Genomic DNA, 23623 nt, shown 5'->3' with positions numbered 1-23623 from the left:
TTGTGCAATTAATGCCCTCGTCATGCAATTTATGCCTTAAATTTGTGCAATTTATGCCTTGAATTTGTGCAATTAATGCCCTCGTCGTGCAATTTATGCCTTGAATTTGTGCAATTTATGCCTTGAATTTGTGCAATTAATGCCCTCGTCGTGCAATTTATGCCTTGAATTTGTGCAATTTATGCCTTGAACTTGTGCAATTTATGCCTTGAACTTGTCTGCGCCGTCCTCATGACCTGTGTTGCAAATTATGCTGAAGAAAAATATAAGAAGCAAGTTCTCCCTAAAACCATAGATCTTTATTGATGATGACTATGGCCCCAGACCTCATTAAAACCCCTGTGGGGAAAAAGAGTATCTGGTCTACACAACGACCGCACATATCTGAGATTTATACATAGAATTTCTTGAGATGATTGATATTCCACGGCCTCGTAAGAGATCTCCCCTCCTGATCGGACAAGTGATAGGCTCCGCCTCTTAAGACTTCAGTGATAATATAAGGTCCCTCCCAATTAGCTTCGAATTTCCCGGTGGCCTTTAGAGCATCCGCGCGCTTGAGTACTAGGTCGCCTTTCTGGAGTCGGCGGGCTTCTTCTCTCTTTAAGTCTATGAGGTCCAGCTCGAGTCTGCGCAGTTCTTCATTCTGCACTGGATCATATGTACAAATTCGATGTGACTCTAACCTTACTTCTGCTGGTATGACCGCGTTTGAACCATAAACCAAGGTGAACGGGGCTTCTCCTGTAGCTATTTTTGGGCTGGTGCGCAGTGCCCACAGAACCGTGTCCAATTCTTCTGCCCATCGTCCTCTGCTTCTTTCTAATATCTTTTTGATGCCTTCGCAGATAGTGCGATTAGCCAGCTCTACTTGACCATTGGCTTGGGGGTGAGCCACTGAGACGAATCTTTGCTCGATGTCCATTCTTGAACAAAAATCTTTGATTTTTTGGCTAGTGAACTGGGCTCCGTTGTCTGATATTAGAACTCTGGGCACCCCATATCTACAACAGATGTTTTTCCAGATGAACTTTTCGATGGTGGCCTCATCCACCCTTGTTACAGCCTCTGCTTCCACCCATTTCGAAAAATAGTCCACTGCCACTATCAAGAAACACTTTTCTCCTGGTGTCGTTGGCAGTTTGCCTACGATATCAATTCCCCATTTGTCAAAGGGATGTGCCGAGTACATTATCCCCATTTCCTCCCCTGGGATGTTGATTCTTGGCGCGTGTCTCTGGCAAGATCCACATTTCTTTACATATACCTTGGTGTCTTTGTCGATGTCGGGCCAATAGAATCCCGCTCTGATTATTTTTCTGGTCAGGTCTTTATATCCCGCGTGGTTCCCGCAACAACCCTGATGGATTTCTCTTAGAGCAAACTCTGCCTCTTCCGATGATAAACATTTGAGGAACGGATGTGTAAAAGATCTTTTATAAAGCTGGTTGCTAATCAAGCAAAAATTCTCATATTTAGCGTACTTTGCAGTGTCTCCCTCCATTCTTTCCCCTGTTCGTAAAAAATGAATAATTGGGGTTCGCCAATCGTTCCCAACTTCGACTGCGCAGACCTGGGCTTCTGAACTCTTCTTTGGCTCAAACAGTAGTGTGACTTCATTGTTCCATGATTGCTCGACGGCACTGGCCATCCTCGCCAGAAGATCAGCTTTTCGATTTTCCTCTCGGGGTACTTGTACTATTTCCAATTCTTCAAATTTTTTCTTGATTTGCTGCATCTGTTCATAATAAGCTCTCATTCTGTCGTCGCGGACCTCGCATTCACCCCTCAACTGCTGGGCTACTAGTTGTGAATCGGTCTTGATTATAGCTGTGTCTGCTCTAAGCTCCCTCAAGATGTGGGCGGCCCTTATTACTGCCTCATATTCTGTCTCATTATTCGACAGCTTGTCCTTGAACTTGATCGCAAACTGGTAAGCCCCATCTTCCAGTGATTCGATATATATTCCGACTCCACACCCTTCCTTGGTAACAGAGCCGTCGACCTGCGCCATCCATGGTCCCTGCAACGGCCACCTTGTGGTTTCTTGGATGAAATCAGCCAATGCCTGCGCTTTAATGGTTGTACGAGGTTCGAACGTCACATCATATTCGCCCAATTCAATGGCCCACTTTACCATTCTTCCTGCAAGGTCTGGCCTTCCCAAAATTTTCTGAAAGGGCAGCGCTGTTCTGACAATAATTTTATGTGATGAAAAGTAGGGGCGCAATTTTCTTGCCGTGATCATAATAGCGTAAGCTGTTTTTTCCGCTGCGGTGTATCTAATCTCTGCTCCCTGGTTGATTTTGCTCACAAAGTAAACTGGCCTCTGCATACCCCTTTCCTCTCGAACTAGCACAGCGCTCAGCGACTCTACCCCCACCGAAGTGTATAGATATAATGGTTCTCCCGGTACCGGCTTGGTCAAGATGGGTAGATCTTTGAGATAGTCCTTGAGGTCCTCAAAGGCTTGCTGGCACTCGTTACTCCACTCGAACCGACTTCTTTTTCTTAGAATTTTGAAAAAAGGCAGACTTCTTTCTGCCGACCTTGATATGAACCGGCTTAGTGCGGTTATTCTTCCGTTCAGTGTTTGTATTTCTTTGATGTTCCGCAGATCTGTCATGTCAAGAATAGCTCGAACTTTGTCTGCATTCACCTCTATCCCCTCAGGTGTAACCTTGTATCCCAAAAATTTTCCCGATTGAACCCCGAAAGTGCATTTGGCTGGATTGAGCATGAGCTTGTGTCTTTGCACAACCGAGAAGATTTCCTCCAAGTCATTCGCATGTGTACGTGCTTCAGCGCTGCGTACTAACATGTCGTCTACATAAACCGACACATTCTCTTTTAATTGATCCTTGAAAATTCTGTCCATCATCCTCTGGTATGTAGCCCCCGCGTTTTTGAGTCCGAACGGCATACTCACATATGCGAAGATCCCTGCGCAGACTGCGAATGCCGTTTTGATAACATCATTCCTATACATCTTAACTTGATGGTACCCTTGGTAGGCATCCATCATTGACAAAAGTTCACATCCTGATGTAGCATCCACTAGTTGATCGATCTGTGGCAATGGGTAACAATCCTTCGGACAGGCCGCATTGAGGTCCCGGTAGTCCACGCACATCCTCCAGGTTTTAGCCTTCTTTTCCACCATAACAACATTGGATACCCATTTCGGATATTGAACTTCCACAATATGTTCAGCCTCTAGCAACGCTTGTACCTACTCCCAAATAGCGGCGTCCTTTTCAGCACCAAAGTGCCTCGTCTTTTGTTTCACTGGCTTAATTGTGGGGTCTACGTTCAATCGATGCTCGGCTAGCTCTCTGTCAATTCCCTTTAGGTCCGCCGTGCTGAATGCGAATACATCAGCGTTTCTGCGCAGGCAAGCTATTACCTTTCTTTGCAGCTCTGGTTCCATATGTGCCCCGATTTTGGTAGTGAATCCCTCCTTATCCGTGAAAAGCTCAATAACCATGCACGTATCATTGGTGGTGACGAGGGGGATCTTATCATTTCCCCCCTGTAGCTCTGCGATTTCTTTCCGCTCGGGCTCTGAAGCCGTAATCGTTCCAGTTTTCCCCTTCTTGCTTGTCTCTGTTTGGTGTACTGACCTTTCCCTTTTTTGTCCCGAGTATTGAGTTAACACTTGTACGTGACATTTCTTCGACACGGCTTGATCTCCCCAAACCTCTCCAATTTTGCCTCTTTCCAAAGGGAACTTCATTTTTAGGTAGAGAGTAGAAATTATTGCTTTGAAAGAGTTCAGCGCTGGTCTCCCAAAGATCATGTTGTAAGAGGGCTTTGGTGCGTCGATGACTAAGAACTTGACCATTCGAGTCTTTTTTCTCCCTGGTTGCCCTATCGTCATTGGCAATTCAATTGTTCCCACTGGTAGGACTGATTCCCCTGAAAACCCATAAAGAGGAGCCACAGCGGGCTCTAACTTAGCCTCTAAACCCATTGCTTGCCAGCATTCCAGGTATAAGATGTTGACATCGCTGCCTGAATCGACAAAAATGCGATGTACCAGCACGTTAGCCACGTTGGCAGAAAATACCAAGGCGTCGTCATGAGGATAGAATAGAGGCCTAGTATCCTTTGGTCCAAAAGATATTGTCGGTTCATCGGGCGCGATGTTGACTGCCATGACAGATTGATCGTAGTATCCAGATCTGACTGTGCGAGCTAATTGCTTTTTGGCCCTGTTAGATGTTGGTATATTGTTTTCTCCTGTGATCATATGCACTTCTCTGTCGTACTGAACATGATTTGCGGGGTTATGTCTATCCTGACTGTCTCGTCTATGATCTCTTCTTTCCCTTCTCTCTTCATGTCTGTCCCTCCTATCCCTGTCACTGTGACCGCGGCGGGCGTCATCGCATCTGCGCCGTTCATCGTCTCTGTCTCGCCTATGTTCATCATAGCGACGCTCTCTGTATGTGCCCCGTGGCCTTTCTATGTATTGGTCCAGGAACCCTTTCCTTGCTAGGATTTATAGCTGATGTTTCAAGTGTCCGCACTCGCGGGTGAGATGGCCATAACGGTTGTGATATTCACATAATAGATTATTCCTGGCTGGGATTGGCGCTCCTGGTTGGTAATCTTTTGGGGCTCTGAAATAATTCTCTCCCTTAATTTGGTGGAAAATCTCATCTATGTGACGATTCCATTGAGTCGGATTTTGCGGATCATCTCGGTAACCACTGCGTTCCTCTCTCCTCTCTGCCTGCGCCGTGATCAATGGACCAGTTCCGGCCTCAACGGCCATTGTTGGAATTCTTGGAGGTAATCCTCGGTAGGGATTCCTCGTGATGTATTTTTCCCCCGTGTCTGCGCTGTCTTACTTTTTGGGTTTGAGTTTATCGGCTTCTGCTTTTCTTGCTATTTTCGCGTCTTCCAGCTGAAGATACCCTGGTATTATTGTCATGATGTCCTCGAAACTGGTGGGCGGCTTGATCTGAAGTGCCTCGAAGAGTGGGCCTTACTTCAACCCTCTGGCGAAGGCGTACCACTTAATTTGAGATTCTGCTTCTGGTATATCTAACGCGATTGTGTTTTACCGTGCCACATATTCGCGAAGCGTTTCCTGCGATTCCTGTCTGATGTCCATCAAAGAAATGGGCATTTTTCCTACCCTCTTTGCGCTAGCGAACTGTCTCATGAACATGAGGTGAAGATCACCATAGGATTGTATAGAGTTGCCCCTCAGGTTGTGGAACCACCGCTGAGCCATTCCTGACAGAGTTGTGACGAAGATCCTGTATTTGATTCCCTCCCCGTACTGGTGCAGCGCAGCTAATCCCTCAAAGCGAGCCATATGTACCTCCGGGTCGGTGGTACCATCGTAGTCCAGTGAGATGGGGCAGTAATTCGCCGGTAGAGGCTCCAACAATATTTCTTCTGAAAATGGACTCTTGTAGGCAGGTATCACTATGGGAGTATCAGAGTTGTGTCTTTCCCTATCTCTTGTGAACATGGTCTCAGTTGGTCTGCGCCGACTTCTTTTGAGCAGCTCCCTTCGGGGCTCTTCAGATCTCGACTCATATAGGTCCGGGGATTTGTTTACCTCTGTGTTACGATCATGCTCTTTGAGTTCTGTTTCCAAGCTTTTCAGCTGGTCTCGGAGGAAAGATACTTTCTCCTTGAGCTTATCATTGTCTTTGTGCGTGCCTGGGCTGTGCTGCGGAGTAGTCCCGCTAGTTGAATCAGTCACATCTTCGATCTGAACACTATTCGTGATGAACTTTCGCTTGTTTTTCCCCCTTTCCTCTTCCCTGTTTACTCCTGTCTGTGTGGCCATCGTTGTTCCTCCTCCCCCAGCCTGTGCAGGTGCAGTTACTGCCTTTTGAGTAGTGAGAATTCCCTCTGGTGCAGTGACGGGCTGAGTAATGCCCATTAAGGAGCGCATAGTTGCGTAGTTGAGCATGGCTAGCATTTGTTCAGTAATAGGGACATTGGCTGGTCCTGATGCCGGAGCAATAGTGGCCGTGGCGGGCATGACTGTTCCCATATTAGACTGTACAGAACCGGGGATCATGTTGTTGACCGTAGTGAAACCTGGCGGAGTAAGTTCAGTCAAATCAATTCCCTTGGTCGATGTGTCATCAGTGGGTTTGGTGGATGTGTTCCGCACAGCAGCTTCGAAATCCTTGTTTAGATCCTTGTCGTGTTCATGAGTGGCCATCGCGAAGTACCTGTTCACTGTGTAGCAGTATAAGAGAAAAACTTGCTTGAAACTTGCAGATGAATTCCTTAAAGTAATTTTTGCGTGTTCATTATAATGGGTTACAAGGAGTATTTATAGAGTTACATTAGGGCGAAGGGTAAAAAAGACTTTACAGGTCATTCATGTGCTCCACAGGCGGTGTACGTGAATGATTCTCTATCCTCTAACAAACTTTCCTAACTACTTTGCAGCTTTATGTTGATCATGTGGTCCTTCCAAGCTTTCGACGTTGGTTGCTTCCATTCTTCGTTTGCACCGACTTTATAGGGGCAAGCCTTCAACTGTGTCGACTTGGTCGAGACGAACTTTAGTATGCGCCGCCTAAAACGGGATGGTCCTATGTCTGCATCGTCCTGGATGAGATGGTCCTCCGTCTGCGCTGTCCTTTAAATAGGGCAGAATCGGCCCCCTCGTATGTGTTGCCTTCAAGTCTTGTCTGCGCAGCTCCTCTGATCCTTGCTATCACAGAAGATGTCTCTTTCATTGAGTCATTTCCGCGTGTTATCTTGGGACCCAGCCGTCTCCTCTAGTCTGCGCAGACTTGAGCCTGCGCCGCTGACTTGCTTTGATGATCATGTGGTGCATCTATGCTTTCCGAATCAGGTATGTTTGGGAGCCTAAGTCGGCGCTGCTGATCCTTGTCTAGAATAGGATGGCCTCATCACTTGGAATCAAGAAGGCTGGAGGATCAGATGAAGATGGTCCATCAACCTCAAGAGGAGCAGCACTGAAAGCTTCAACAAGAGAAGGCAAGAAGCTAATCAAGGAACCGGCGGAACTCAACCCTGAGGACTTCTTCAGTCAATATGCTTTGTTGACTGAAAGATTCAACAAAATGGAGTCCAAGTTCCGGAAGTACAGAAGGTTCCACAAGCAGCACTACAAAGAAAATGAAAGAGAAAACAACTCCAGACATTCCACTGATCGAAGCGGAGAAAGGAAGTCAGCCGCTTACGACATCAAAGATATGGAATGCTTTGGATGCAGAAAGAAAGGGCACTTTCGAAATGAATGCTCTGAACTGACTCAATCTGAGCGCAAAGAGCTGAAAACCAAGAAAGATCGCAGCTTTTCGAAGAAGAAAGCGATGGTTGCTGACGATGCTGATTCTTCCAAAGACACATCAGAATCATCCGACTTCGACAGCACCATCTCAGACGATGAGAGTCAAGCCCTGATGGCCAATGGATCTGAAAGCGTGGCTGACAACAGCTACGACAATGGAATGAATGGCTCAGAGGTCAAAAACAAGAAACTCAAAAAGAAAGAAGAAGTTAAAGTCTCAATCAGAACATGGTATCTGGATAGCGGCTGCTCGAAGCACATGATGGGCTACAAAGAATATCTTTCTCAATATGTTGAGAAAGCTGGATCCAAAGTTGCATTCGGAGACAACTCAATCGGAGAAACAAAAGACTATGGTGTACTCAACATGGGTAACGCCAGTATCAGTAATGTTAGCTTTGTTTCTGGTCTTAAACATAATCTGTTGTCTGTGAGTCAATTTTGTGACAGCGGTTTCACAGTGAAGATCAAGAAGGATGAATTCACTGTTAGAAACATTCAAAAGAAAGTGGTTCTGAAAGGTTTCAGACAAGGGAGTCTCTACGTCGTTTCATGGGAAGACAGCCCTCCAGAAACGTGCCTCATCAGCAAAAGCAGCTCGGAGCTCAACTGGTTGTGGCACAGGAGACTCAACCATCTCAACTTCAAGACGATCAACAAGCTTGCTAAACATCAACTGGTAGAAGGTCTACCTTCTATTGTGTTCCAGAAGAAGCAAGAATGTGAAGCATGTCAAAGAGGAAAGCAGACGCGAATGTCATTCAAGTCAAAGTCAGGACACTCCTCTGGAAGAATTCTTCATCTACTTCACATGGATCTGTTTGGCCCAATCTCTCCAAGAAGCTATAACGGTAGGAAGTACACCTTAGTAGTTGTGGATGATTACTCACGATATACTTGGGTGATATTTCTCTTCAAGAAGAAAGAGACTTTGGAGGAACTGCCAAAGCTGCTGAGAAGACTGAGCGTCGAAAAGAAAGTCAACATCATCAGCATCAGATCAGATCGTGGGACTGAGTTCCTCAATACAGTCATCCGTGAGTATTGTGAGGAATAAGGAATCAGTCATCAAACTTCTGCAACAAGGACTTCTCACAGAATGGAGTAGCTGAAAGAAGAAACCGTTCTTTGAAGGAAGCACAAGGACAATGCTAGCCGAATCAAAACTCCCCTTGAAGTTTTGGGCAGAAGCAGTCAACAACGCATGCTACACTCAGAATCGCTCTTTCCTTACTCAAAGACATGGAAAGACTCCATACGAGCTATGAAAGAACAGAAAGCCTTCAGTGGCATATTTTCATGCTTTCGGTTCTAGGTGTTTCATCCACAACAACGACAAGAAGAGGTTAAACACATTTGATAGTAAGGCTGATCCAGGAATCTTTCTTGGATACTCTGGAACAGACCGATCCAGCAAAGCCTATCGAGTGTTTAATTCTCAAACTCTGTGTGTTGAAGAAACACCACATGTGGTCTTTGATGAGTCTACAGATGATTTCAGGGAACAGGAAACTGCAAAATGTGTTGATAACACTAAAGTTTCCAAAGCTGAAATCCACAACACCGAGCCCTCTACTGTCTTGGTGTGGGGACCAGGAAAAGATGAAGATATTGAGAAGCTTCAGTATCAGAAGATCAGTCAAAGGTCTGAAGCTCAGACTGAAGCTAATGCAGATGGCATCAGTCAAGGGGGAACTCCAGTTGCTGAAGAACGAGTTGAACGTGGCGAAGCAATTCCAGCTCAACTCTCCCCCGCTCCAGAAGGTGCTCAACATTTCAGAACCATTCTGACTGAAGAAGCCCCACCATCTCCAGAAGAGATCAAGAAGTATCGAAGATGGTTTGAACTCCACTCAAAGGAGAACATCATTGGAGAACCATCAGATGGCGTCAAGACTCGAAGATCAATGTGCAACCTCGTCTTTGATATCAACCAGAATTGCATCAATGAAGATAAGATTTTCAGCTGTTTCTTATCATCTACAGAGCCCAAGGATGTTGAAGAAGCTCTGAAGTCCACTCAATGGGTCATCGCAATGCAAGAAGAACTCAATGAATTCAACCGGAATTCAGTCTGGGAGCTTGTGGATCGACCAGACGATGCAAAGGTGATTGGCTTGAAATGGATTTTTAAGAACAAGAAAGACGAAGAAGGAAACGTTGTGAGAAACAAAGCAAGGCTTGTAGCAAAAGGATACAGTCAAGAAGAAAGAATCGACTACGACGAAACGTTCGCTCCAATTTCCAGATTGGAAGCAGTCAGACTCTTCTTAGCCTTTGCAGCTCACAAAGGTTTCAAGGTACACCAAATGGATGTCAAGTGTGCATTTCTCAATAGAGTGCTCACAGATGAAGTCTATGTGTAACAACCTCCAGGCTTTGAGGTTGCTGGACCAGAAAAGGTGTACAAGCTGAAGAAAGCGCTCTATGGATTGAAGCAAGCTCCAAGAGCGTGGTATGATACTCTATCTGAGTATCTTGTTGAACAAGGTTTCAAGAAAGGATCTGTGGACAGAACGTTGCTCACTCTCAAAGAAGGAGAAGATCTCTTACTTGTTTAGATTTATGTCGATGACATAATCTTCGGATCCAAATCCGAACGCATGTGCAAAAAGTTTGCTGACATCATGACCAACAAGTTCCAAATGTCCATGATGGGAGAAATGAATTTCTTTCTCGGATTGCAAGTCAAGCAAACCAGGGAAGGAATACTGATCAGTCAGTCCAAGTATGCCAAGGAACTGATAGCCAAGTTCGGTATTCAGCACATGAAATCAGTCAAGATCCCAATGAACACTAACTGGAAAGTTGATCCAGGTTCAGAAAGAAAATCTGTCTCTTCGACGAAGTACAGAGAAATCATTGGATCATTGTTGTATTTGACTGCGAGCAGACCAGACATCTCATTTGCAGTCGGGGTATGTGCAAGATATCAGTCAGATCCAAATGAAGCTCATTTAGATGCAACAAAACGTATTCTACGATATCTAAAAGGCACACCCAACTTAGGATTGTGGTACCCAGCAGACGACGACTTCAAGCTCACCGGATATTCAGACTCAGATTTTGCTAGATGCAAAATTGATCGCAAATCAACCTCCGGAACCTGTCAATTCCTAGGCAACAAGCTCATCTCTTGGTTTTCAAAGAAGCAGACTTCAGTCGCCACCTCCACAACTGAAGCTGAATATGTTGCTGCCGGAAGCTGCTGCTCACAACTCATGTGGTTAGTCCAACAGTTGAAGGACTATGGGATCGACGAAAAGGAAGTCCCAATCTATTGCGATAGCTCCAGTGCTATTGCAATATCCCAGAATCCAGTTCATCACACCAGAGTCAAGCATATTGCTATTCGACATCACTTCATCCGTGATCACGTCGAAAAGAAGAATATCTCTGTGGAATGGATTCCCACTGCTACTCAGAGAGCGGACCTGCTGACCAATGCTCTTCCAGAAGAAAGGTTTAACGATCTGTGTGGAAAGATCGGCCTCATCAACCCTGAAGAGTGATGCTGTGTTTGAAGATTTTCTCAAACAGTCATGCTGACTGATGGTCAACCAACTGCTGTTCTGCGATCGCTGACGTGGAAAGCAATGGAGTCTAAACGCTCATCTGAAGAAGAAGTCATCCTGATGACTCAACCAAGATCAAGTGGTATCGACTGACTACAATGATCAGTCGATCAGTAAGTGTTTTTCAAGCTTACTTTTTATATCAGTTATTTCAGTTAAGAGCTTTGAGTTTTATGTTCAAAATCTTTCTCTAACTGATCAGTTTCTTTCAAAAACTTTAACTGATTGTTGGAAAATGGAATATCCGAGAAGGACAAGTGTTTTAAAAAGGGAAAATCTGTTTTGATTGAACTTGTCAAAATCTTCTCTAAAAATCTTTCCAACCTGTTGCCTCTGTGATAAAATTTCTTGAGAACCTCATTGACATGACAGAATGCAATGATACCTCTCACCTTTTGAAGCTTCAATCCCCTACAGTGACGGCGGACGTGAATTTTTCTTCAAATACATTTTAGGCACAGTTTTCGAAAAACTTTTCATCTTCTTACATGGTATAATTCTTGTCTATTTATATCATGTTGTCTTCACTTCTTTTTCTGCATCAACTAACAACTCTCCACAGCCTTCACTGTGAGAAAAACTTCAAATCTTTCCAAAGTTGCAGAGAAAATTTGTTCCGACAAAAGGAGAAATCTATGACTGCAAAGTCATGGAGTGGGAGAATGACGCTCACATACCTGGTCTTCACCGGACCCTTCCACTGGATCTCAACGTCTCTCCGACGTCAAAGTTTGCTCTACCCTCACTTGTATCCAGCAAAGCGAGTGTCTTCCATCCTCATGCCCGGTGCATTGGCTTGAAGTACCTGTCTGAAATAGGACAGACTTCATCGTCTTCTCAGAAAGGCCTCTCGCCTTTCGTGAAGCTTCGATGCGAAGCAAAAACAATGAGCAGGAGCTCGTTGTCAATCGGCGCAACATCGACAGTGTCTATCCTCACGATAGTCACTGATTCGATTATTCCTACCCACACACCTCCTTTCTGATGCCTCTTTCTCTTCACCAACAACCCTCTCCTCAACCTCCTTTGGTTTGCATGACTACTGCTCTCTTCTTCCCATTTTCGAGAGTCATGCAAATCAAACCCTACCCCTTTCTTCGTCTCCTCTCATGTTTCACCTTCTTCTTTTTCTAAACCTCCGCATTCTCCGTCTACCTCTTACCCTCAGCATCTTTCTCTGGACCATTCTGCGATTCTGTTTCCACGCAGTTGGTCTTAGCTTCATCCTTCAGTCAATTCTACCTTTTTGATTGTTGCCAAAAATGGGGAAAATTCTTAAGAGACTTATTCTCAAAAGACTGAAGACGATCAAGCAAAATGATCATCCGATTTCATCCGATGATCATGAGGAAGATTAGCCAAAATGATGAGACCTCGTTTCAACGGAAAATAAGTGAGAGTGGAACAAGCTTAGGAACATGAAGACACGAAGACAAAAGATGAAGATCAAGAAGTTCAAGGCGCAGCCAAGCAGACTACTGGAGTCCATGGGTTTCCCATGTTGTTTTTGTTTTTCTTTTTACTCCAATGTAAGTCTTGCTCTGTACCTCGACTGATGGCTTATCAGTCTCTATTTAATGAAAAGAACTTCTTTTTGATCTCAACCTGAAGACAATGACTCTTTGTCCAGGCTCTGATTATATTTTTCTATCTTCTCCTTGTTCTGTTTTTAGAACTGTTTCGTTCTTAACTCTAAGTACAAGTTTTTAGGTTCTATTGTTAAGGGGGAACTGTTTTCACCCCATTTTTAGAACTTGTGCTGTGAGTTCAGTCTTTTTGTTGTCTAGAACTGCTGTATGGTTTTGGCATCATCAAAAAGGGGAAAATTGTTGGGAACCTTGTGGAATATCCTAATCCTTATTTTGATGATACCAAAATTCATAGGTCGTAATTGTAATAGACTAGAACTATTTTGAACTCAAGTGTTAGAGTTCGTTTCCAGTTTAGCTTGCGGTTCGAAGACTGAAGACTGAAGACTGAAGAACGAAGGACTGAAGACTGAAGATACCAACTGAAGTATCAGTTGAAGAATCGGTTTGGAACTGATTACTTAATGCGTGCCACGTGGACTCAGCGGACTGATACTAAAGTCAAGTATCAGTTGAATATTCCTCCTCGGACTGATCTTCCAACGTTTATATGAAGCCACGTACTCACAAAGTGCAGTCGCATTAAATGCATAGATCTCATAATCCTTATCTCTACAGAGGTCACTCCTATCTGGTGGATACTTTATCAGAGACGTCACACCTCATGTCCATCAAGAGAGTCGTTTCCACCAAGACAAGGAACCTCGAAGATTGAAGCCTCAGCCCAAATTCGAATTGCTCTCCAACGGAAGAAATCTTGAGGACGTTCTACGCCAACGGATCTATTCAAGAGTTCTCCTACAAATAGCGCTCGAGGATCACTTCAACCTTCACCGATTCAACGACATAAGCTGAAGCTCTGCCAAAATCGCTACTCAGCCAAAAGCTTAACTTCCCAAAGCTTGAATCGAAGAAGAGAATTCCAAAGCCAAAATCAGTCACTGCTGATTACATACATTCTCTTAGACCTTAGGCAAACACCTGTTTACCCAAAGCTAAGGTCAAACTTGCTCCAACGAACTTGTTCTTTGAAGTATAGTTGGCAACCGTTCAAACCTCCTTTCCAAAGAAAGAATTGAGAGTTTGAGTGATTCGGAGTTCAGAAAGGTATTCTGACTCTGAGAATTCTTAACACGGGTTGTGTTAAGTGAGAGAAGTCTTAGCACGGGGTGTGTTAAGCAGAGAAATCCGACACGAGTGAAGTGTGGGTCCTGAAGAAGGGTTTTCTTCAGTATCACGGTTGTGTGCACCCGGCAAGCACACGGTTTGGTTTGCAGTGCACCTGTTAAGCACTTGCGGAGTGGATTGTTGGTCTAAACAACCAACTATGGATGTAGGAAAGGGTTTTTCCGAACCGCGTAAAAGTCTTTGTGTTGTTTACAGCTTTCATTTTTACTTTCCTACTTGCGCTGTTTCATTTGATAAACTGAATACTGATAAACTGCAAAGAGAAACCTAAAGACCAACATCGTGCTTAACCGAGGCTATTTCGAAACTAAGTTTAATTTCCGTTGCGTATGATATCAGTCTGACTGATCTATCTTTCGATAGTCAGGAAGAGTGTTATCATCTCTGTTTTAGCAAACTCGACTGAAGCCCATAAGTGCATCAGTTAAGTTCCAGCAACTTAACTGATAACTCGTTACTGAAGAGCTTTCAGTATCAGTCGTCAACCCTGTTTGGTCAAAACTGTTTTCAGTAAAACAGGTGTCTTTGTTTGCGTGTAAAGTTTCGCTTTGATCTCTGACTGAGATCCCTCTGATTGAGGAATTTGAAAAATAGCCCATAGGTGTATTCCCCCCCCCCATACACCTATTCGAGACCCTCCGGACCTAACAATTGGTATCAGAGCAGGTTGTTCGCAAGAACACTCTGTTTCTGATTAGGTTCTAATTGAACTAGATCCTTTTTCTCAAGGGTCTCAGAAAAGTTTTTCTCTTTCTTTGTGCTTGCTATCTGCTCTATCTGTTGTTATCTGTTCTCTCTTTTTTGATGGAGACTAACCACAGCAGATTATCTTCTCTACCTATGTTTAGTATTGAAAAATACGACATATGGAAGTTTCGGCTTGAAAGCTTCCTTACCGCCCAACATTGCCGAATGTGGGAAGTCATCACCAACGGACCAATCACCATCACCGAAACCGTCAAAAGAGTTCCTATTGATCCTCGACAGGATCCTTACGATGAGGTCCAGCCCAAGCAAAAGGCAGACTTTTCCACCGAAGAAAGGAAGCAAGATGAGCTTGACAACCTCGCCAAAAGCATCATCTCTGGCACCGTTCCCGACAAGCATGTCATGAAGATCATCAAGTGCGGAACTGCGATGTGGGACATTCTTGAAAGAATGTGCGTAGGTTCCGAGGAAATCAAGGAGAATAAGCTATCCATAGCTTGCCAGAAGTTCGACTCATTCCTCATGCTCAAGAATGAATCTGTCGAAGAAATGGAACTTAGATTCAATCAAATCTTCAATGAAGTTCAATCCATTTCTAAAGACAAATACACTCAACGAGAAATCAACCTGAAGATTCTTCGAGCACTGCCACGAGGAGAATGACAGATCTACTCAGTCGCTCATCAGCATAAGCCTGGATTCAGTCAGCTCCCGATAAACAAGCTTTTCTCCGATCTCATGGCGAATAAGTTTGATCTTCAGAGAAATCTTGGAATCAAGAAGGCTGGAGGATCAGATGAAGATGGTCCATCAACCTCAAGAGGAGCAGCACTGAAAGCTTCAACAAGAGAAGGCAAGAAGCTAATCAAGGAACCGGCGGAACTCAACCCTGAGGACTTCTTCAATCAATATGCTTTGTTGACTGAAAGATTCAACAAAATGGAGTCCAAGTTCCGGAAGTACAGAAGGTTCCACAAGCAGCACTACAAAGGAAAGGAAAGAGAAAGCAACTCCAGACATTCCACTGATCGAAGCGGAGAAAGGAAGTCAGCCGCTTACGACATCAAAGATATGGAATGCTTTGGATGCAGAAAGAAATGGCACTTTCGAAATGAATGCCCTGAACTGACTCAATCTGAGCGCAAAGAGCTGAAAACCAAGAAAGATCGCAGCTTTTCGAAGAAGAAAGCGATGGTTGCTGACGATGCTGATTCTTCCAAAGACACATCAGAATCATCCGACTTCGACAACACCAGCTCAGACGATGAGAGTCAAGCCCTGATGGCCAATGGATCTGAAAGCGTGGCTGACAACAGCTACGACAATGGAATGAATGGCTCAGAGGTCAAAAACAAGAAACTCAAAAAGAATGAAGAAGTTAAAGGCTCAATCAGAATATGGTATCTGGATAGCGGCTGCTCGAAGCACATGATTCTGATGTGATAGATTTTCTAATGCAGATCGATTTTCTAATGCAGGCTCCAAGTTGATGGTGGTGACTTCCTATGATGATATTTATGATAGTTTTGATGCTACGACTCTTCAAGGGAATTTCCAAAAGGGAATTTATGCATGAAAGTTGATTTGGTAATTAAAGAAAAAAAACTGTATGAGAATTTTTTATTTTTTTTTCACAACATTTGGCTGTAATTTTTGGGTCGGGCTATTACCTGAACAATAAAAATAAATTTAGATTATATTGTAATTTTTATAAATTTAGACTGAAAAATCACCTGATGTCAAAGTTTATTACACTTTGTACAACCGGGGGGGAGGGGCGCTCCCAAAATTTTGAGCTTTTTTTTAATATACATATAGATATATGTCTATATCTATTATAAAAGGAATTGTTTTATAAAAGTTGATTTGCTTGTTATATTCTCTTATATATACTTAATTTGAGGATAATAGTGTTATTTAAAACTATATAATCTATAAAAAAAAATATTGTGGGTTGTTATTTCTTTTATGCTTGTCTTTTAATAGAAAATGCCTAAAATGTATGAAATGCCCAAAAAATATTTGTTTGTTATTATTACTATTATGCTTGTCTTTTATTATTATTATTGATTCTAGCTTGTAATGTATTGAAACTATATAATTTACGAAAATGTTGTTCGTTATTATTGCTATTATGCTTATCTTTTAATAAAAAATTCCTAAAATGTACGAAATGTCCAAAAAAAATTGTAATGTATTGAAACTAATTTGTTATATATTGAAATTATATAATCTATGAAAATGTTGTTCTTTATTATTACTATTATGCTCGTCTTTTAATAAAAAATGTCTTAAATATACGGAATGCCTAAATTTTTTTTGTAATGTATTGAAAGTAATTTATTATATATTGAAACTATACAATCTATGAAAATATTGTTATTTATTATTACTATTATGCTCGTCTTTTAATAAAAAAATGTCTTACATATACGGATGCCCAAAAAAAATTTCTCGGGGCTACTGCCCCCGAACCCCGTACAAATTCAGCACCCCTTGAATATAATTCCTGGCTCCGCCCCTGTACAACATTCATTATCCATATATAAACAGTTAAGCACACAAACATATACAAATATTCACAATCACTTGCATTATTGCATACGCACAAATAGATGATATTTTGCTCGAGTATTTCACTTAATCTAACATATATAATGATCACATATACATAATTAAACCAAAAAAATAAAACTTTTATTTAATTTAGCTCATATACTTGTGCTTGCATGTAAGAAGGATCTTCGACAAATGGTGCTTGCACGTTCCTGCTACGGATCGAACGCCATTGGCAGGTCTCTCTCTCTCGTGTGATATTTTATGGACCCTATACAAAATAATAAACAAATAAAAGACCCTTACGTAATATTATGTGGGTCCCTTTCAATTGGGCCATATAAAAATGAAGAGTGATATTTTGAACAGACCATCAATTTTTCAATATATAATATAATATTTATGTCACGATAGTTGTAGTGCATTGTGAGGGGCACAAGTTTTAATAAATAGATCAATCAAAATTAATGAATTAAATAATTTAATTTTTTATAAATATTAAGTGTAAATGAAATTTAACATACGAGGGGATATGTGTCATGTACAAAACTATATATAAATACCACAATTTATATAGACGGACGAAAACGGCAAAATGCCACATTTATCAGACGGGGGGAGTAATTTCTTTTGGCCCTTTCTATCCTTGGGCCCTGAGTAATCGCACACTTGACCTAGGCCCAAAACCAACCTTTTCTGCATTTTTATTTAGAATTAATTAATTGTCAAAAATACTGAATTTTTATCAAATTTTAATTTCAGATACTAACTCCAAAGTTTGGCGTGGTAATTACCGAACCATTGATTTAATCTGATCACTACCCATCAGATAGTAATCAGTTGGTGATAAGTCAATTATTAATAATGTCATCACTAAGTTTAGCCAAAATCCTAATTGATAGTAAAATCAGATTAAATCAATACTTCAATAATTACCATGCCAAGCTTCAAAGTTAATATGCAAAATCATACTTCAGTAATTACCAGGCCAAACAAAAATATCAGTAATTTATAGGTAACTAACCCTTTCAATATTTATATCTTGATGTTGCAGGCCTAGTGATGCTAGTTGAGAATACCATTAGGGGAGAGCAAGATCAATCAACAAATTGGCACCCACGTTGTATATGTTTTATTTAAAAAAAAAAAAAATTGAGTAACATATTTACCATTTCATAATATGATATGTAGATTGTATCTAAAAAAAAAATTGGCACACACATTCCCTTAAAAACATAAAAAAATAAAAATAATAAATGGCCCAATAGGCCCCCCCATACATGTGCACCAGCAGATGGCTTTGTGTATCCCGAAATTTGGCCCACCAAAACATAGGCCTGCATGAAATGGGCCAAAGGCTTGGGCTTGGCTACAACAGAACTAAGAAGGCTGTCATGTATTATTATTATTATTATTATTATTATTATTATTATTATTATTATTATTATTATTATTATTATTATTATTATTATTATTATTATTATTATTATTATTATTTTGAACTAACAAGTGAAAAACAATACACAGATAGCGCTTAGCAGTAACATATATCTCTCTCTCTTGCATCACTTGTTCCTATTCCTACTGTTTCATGCTGCAGTTCTTGTTCAAGGTGATGCTTTTTCTATGTTTCTTGTTTTCTACCCAAAAACTAATTGCATATTATTTTCAAGCTCAGTTTTCAATGATGACAATGAACCTCAGATTTTGATTTCAATCAAGAATTCATATACATAATTCTTACATTGTGAAACTAAATTAAATGTAGCTACAATTTGCACATACAATGGATGCAGAAGTTGCAAGTCAAGGTGCATAGCTGAGCAACTCCCAATCCAAGTAAACAATCCCACCAACAGTGCCTACAACTACAAAACAACATCACAACTACAAAATTGAAACATTTTAAATCATCATAACATAAAGATTAAATATACAAATAAGCAATTGTACTTTCCCCTTAATCTCTATTGCAATAATTCTTGACCTTCAAACACAACATAAAACCTAACTAGAATAGAAGTCCTTTGGTATGAGTTTTTTAACCTTATTAAACAGAACACTATCTTTACCTTCCCATTTCACAGCTTCAATTAACATCGAATATGCAGTTTTGTCAAGTGTGCATCCTCTTGAATCCATCTCTTCCAACACTGGCATTGCATCAAGCATCTTGTTCATTTTGAGAAGACCTCGAACAAAAACATTGTATGTTACACTATTAGGCAAGCAACTGTTGCTTACCATTTGCGTCATCAAATCCTTAGCCTCCTCTATCTGCCCTTCCTCACAAAGTGCATCGATAAGGATTGTATAAGTTATGACGTCCGGCTGCAAACCTTTGGATGGAAGCTCATGGAACAGATCTTTAGCCTCCTTTATCTGCCCTCTTTCACCAAGTGCACCAATGAGAATATTATATGTTATGACGTCAGGCTGCAAACCTTTGGATGGGAGCTCATGGAACAGATCTTTAGTCTCCTCTATCTGCCCTTCTTTGCAAAGTGCACCAATGAGAATATTATATGTTCTGGTGTCAGGCTGCAAACCTTTGGATGGGAGCTCATGGAACAGATCTTTAGCCTCCTTTATCAGCCCTCTTTCACCAAGTGCACCAATGAGAATATTATATGTTATAACGTCAGGCTGCAAACCTTTGGATGGGAGCTCATGGAACAGATCTTTAGCCTTCTCTATGTGCCCTTCTTTGCAAAGTGCACCAATGAGAATATTATATGTTCTGGTGTCAGACTGCAAACCTTTGGATGGAAGCTCATGGAACAGATCTTTAGCCTCCTTTATCTGCCCTCTTTCACCAAGTGCACCAATGAGAATATTATATGTTATGACGTCAGGCTGCAAACCTTTGGATGGGAGCTCATGGAACAGATCTTTAGCCTCCTCTATCTGCCCTTCTTTGCAAAGTGCACCAATGAGAATATTATATGTTCTGGTGTCAGGCTGCAAACCTTTGGATGGAAGCTCATGGAACAGATTTTTAGCCTCCTTTATCTGCCCTCTTTCACCAAGTGCACCAATGAGAATATTATATGTTATGACGTCAGGCTGCAAACCTTTGGATGGAAGCTCATGTAACAGATCTTTAGCCTCCTTTATCTGCCCTCTTTCACCAAGTGCACCAATGAGAATATTATATGTTATGACGTCAGGCTGCAAACCTTTGGATGGGAGCTCATGGAACAGATCTTTAGCCTCCTCTATCTGCCCTTCTTTGCAAAGTGCACCAATGAGAATATTATATGTTCTGGTGTCAGGCTGCAAACCTTTGGATGGAAGCTCATGGAACAGATTTTTAGCCTCCTTTATCTGCCCACTTTCACCAAGTGCACCAATGAGAATATTATATGTTATGACGTCAGGCTGCAAACCTTTGGATGGAAGCTCATGTAACAGATCTTTAGCCTCCTTTATCTGCCCTCTTTCACCAAGTGCACCAATGAGAATATTATATGTTATGACGTCAGGCTGCAAACCTTTGGATGGGAGCTCATGGAACAGATCTTTAGCCTCCTCTATCTGCCCTTCTTTGCAAAGTGCACCAATGAGAATATTATATGTTCTGGTGTCAGGCTGCAAACCTTTGGATGGAAGCTCATGGAACAGATTTTTAGCCTCCTTTATCTGCCCTCTTTCACCAAGTGCACCAATGAGAATATTATATGTTATGACGTCAGGCTGCAAACCTTTGGATGGGAGCTCATGGAACAGATCTTTAGCCTCCTCTATCTGCCCTTCTTTGCAAAGTGCACCAATGAGAATATTATATGTTCTGGTGTCAGGCTGCAAACCTTTGGATGGAAGCTCATGGAACAGATCTTTAGCCTCCTTTATCTGCCCTCTTTCACCAAGTGCACCAATGAGAATATTATATGTTATGACTTCAGGCTGCAAACCTTTGGATGGAAGCTTGTCGAACAGATCTTTTGCTTCTCTGACTTTGTTGTCGTTGCACAATCCCTCCATGAGGATACTATATATTACTATGTTTGGAACGATGCCTTTATCTTCCATGGTATGCAACACAGAAAATGCTTCACTGATACGATGAGCACTGCATAGACCATCCAACAAGATATTATAAGTCCTTATATCCGGAAACAGTTGTAGAGCTTCCATTTCTTTGAACAGCTTCAAGCCATCTTCGCATTTGCCTTCACGAAATAAGGCCTCTAGCATTATGGTATAACAAACCACATCGTGCTTTAATCTTTGAGCGGGAATTATGGTAAAAAGATGTGAAACTTCATCGACTCGCCCCTCTTTGCAATACCCGTTCATCAAGCTATTGTAGCTTATGATATCGGGCTTCATTCCAGAGCTCAGTGCCAATTGGAAAACGCGTTCAGCTTCGTCCAGTTTTCCTAGCATACAATATCCATTCATCAATGCGTTGTATGTGACAATGTCGGGTTGAACATCAATCTCCTTCATAGATATCAACATATGCTCGGCATCTTCCACCTTTCCATCTCTGCACCAAGCATCCACAAAGATATTACACGTCCACACATCTGGGCAGACCATATCAGCTATCATCTTCTTCAAAACGTGTTCAGCCTTGTCCATTCTTCTCCTATTGCATAACCCCTCAATTATTGAATTATATGTCACAACATTGGGTGAAATCCCCTTATCACCCAAAGAGGAGAAGAGTTGGAGAGCATCGTCCACCTTTCCTTCCTTGCATAGACCATCAATGACTGCACTGTAAGCATAGACATTGGGTTTGCAGCTCCCTTTTCCTTTTTCCAATGAGCAGAGCAAATCAATCGCCTGTAGAATATCTCCAGCTTTGCATAACCCATTAATTATAGTATTATATGTATACTCATCGGGCTCACACAGTTGGTAGGCCGACAGCTTCCCCAACAATTTAGCTGCCTCTGGGATCCTTCCAACAAACAGAAGGCTTTTCACGAGAGTGTTGAAGGTTACCACAGTAGGCTCGAACCCACGCTTGAAAAAACTGCCTAAGATGGCAAACCCAAAATCAGGCCTTTTGAGTCGGCAATAGCAATCAATCGCAATATTCAACGTGTAGTGATTTACAGGAGCATCCCTTTGAAGCATTTTTTCGAACAGATGAAGTGCAGCAGAGTATTGTTTCAGCTTGACCACAGCACTCAGCAATTTCGTGAAAAGAATAACAGAAGGAAGCGGCTCCGTTCTCATCATATCCCGAAATAGAGCGACGGCATCATTGGGCTCACGTATACATTCAAAATCGAATCTGGGATAGGAGGAGAAGCATCTAATTTGGTGGGTGGCATTATCAAAAGTGGAGAATTTAGATGAAGAATTCGACAAGATTCTACCGAGAAACATGGCGGCGTGGTTAGACCTCATTCTTGGGATAGTTTCGTAGTTGTGACCACTGAAATTAAAAGCTGAAGAATTGGGTTTTGTGAGAAGAAAGGTGAAAAACGAGATTTGGGGAATTGGAAGTGCTAGCTGGGGAAGAAGGGTAAAGTAGATCTGGTTATATTTGAGCCAATCTCAGCCGTTCAAAGAGTAATCGCATTTGAAGAGAGGAAAACGCATTTCATTCTGTACTTTATAATTTATGATGTTATTTTCCTAAAGTAGCTCTCAATTTCCTACCCATTTAATAAATTCTTAAGAATTTTTTTGTTCTTTTGTGTTGGATTTTTCGGACAATTTTTTGCAATCACATTTAGCTCCTCTAAAATATGATTATGACTTTTCATAATTAATTTCTGAGTTTGGCTCAAATTAAACAAATTAAGCAAATTATGTTTGAGCTTTTGAAGTACTATGAGATTAATTAAAGAAAAATATGTTCTATTAAAATAAAAAATGAATAAACCAATCAAATTTAAGCTTCAAGCTCAGGATCATATATATATATAAGCTAAATACGTGTTAAGTTCATGAATTTATATACAAATGTATGTATTTTTTTTGTGGTTGAACTTAGCTCCAATTCTTTCAAACTTAGAGCATCAGCAATGGGGGGCTCGTTTGTGGGCTCGAGCCCCCTTTTTCCAAGCCCCCCTAGGGGCGTAGCCAGGGGGGCTGAAGCCCCCTCCCAAATTTTGAGTTTTTTTTTTAATATATAGATATATGTTTATATTATAAAAGAAATTTGTTTTACAAAAGTTGATTAGCTTGTTATATTCTTCCATTTATAATTAATTTAAGGATAATTGTGTTAATTAAAACTATATAATCTATGAAAATATTATACATTATTATCACTATTATGCTTGTCTTTTAATAGAAAATGCCTAAAATTGATGGAATGCCCAAAAAAAATTAGTTTGCTGTTATTACTATACTTGTCTTTTATTATTATTGATTCTAGCTTGTAATTTATTGAAAATATATAATTTATGAAAATATTATTCGTTATTATTGTTATTATGCTTGTCTATTAATAAAAAAATGCCTAAAATGTACGAAATGACAAAAAAAAAGTTTGTAATGTATTGAAATTAATTTGTAATATATTAAAACTATATAGTATATGAAAATGTAGTTCTTTATAATTACTATTATGCTCGTCTTTTAATAAAAAAAATGCTTTAAAAGTACAGAATGTCCCAAAAAAATTTGTAATGTATTTAAACTAATTTGTTATATATTTAAATTATATAATCTATGAAAATGTTGTTCTTTATTATTACTATTATGCTTGTCTTTTAATAAAATAATGCCTTAAA

The 23623-nt window shown here is 41.1% G+C and overlaps 2 protein-coding genes across 4 annotated transcripts; both read right to left on the bottom strand.

Moving 5' to 3' along the window:
• Window positions 1-391: 391 nt before the first annotated feature.
• Window positions 392-3163, bottom strand: LOC130998721 (uncharacterized). Its single transcript, XM_057924131.1, has one exon. It carries the CDS (start codon window positions 3161-3163, stop codon window positions 392-394), a length of 2772 nt encoding a protein of 923 aa, XP_057780114.1.
• A 15318-nt stretch (window positions 3164-18481) lies between these two features.
• On the bottom strand, window positions 18482-22528 carry LOC130999276 (pentatricopeptide repeat-containing protein At1g62670, mitochondrial-like). Of its 3 annotated transcripts, XM_057924782.1 has the most exons (3): window positions 19164-22528; window positions 18992-19072; window positions 18482-18787 (listed from the first exon to the last, which is right to left on the bottom strand). In XM_057924782.1, exons 1-2 carry the CDS (start codon window positions 22284-22286, stop codon window positions 19013-19015), a joined length of 3183 nt encoding a protein of 1060 aa, XP_057780765.1. In that variant the 5' UTR covers window positions 22287-22528; the 3' UTR covers window positions 18482-18787; window positions 18992-19012. The 3 variants fall into 3 exon arrangements, with proteins under 3 accessions (XP_057780765.1, XP_057780763.1, XP_057780766.1); XM_057924780.1 differs by having other exon boundaries at window positions 18484-18787; window positions 18992-22528; XM_057924783.1 differs by lacking the exon at window positions 18482-18787 and having other exon boundaries at window positions 18808-19363; window positions 19679-22527.
• Between the last annotated feature and the right edge of the window lie 1095 nt (window positions 22529-23623).

This window comes from Salvia miltiorrhiza, chromosome 8, assembly GCF_028751815.1.
Source record: "Salvia miltiorrhiza cultivar Shanhuang (shh) chromosome 8, IMPLAD_Smil_shh, whole genome shotgun sequence".
NCBI classification, from domain to species: domain Eukaryota; kingdom Viridiplantae; phylum Streptophyta; class Magnoliopsida; order Lamiales; family Lamiaceae; genus Salvia; species Salvia miltiorrhiza.
Note: the sequence above shows the minus strand (reverse complement) of the source record. Positions and strands in the feature narration are given on the sequence as shown.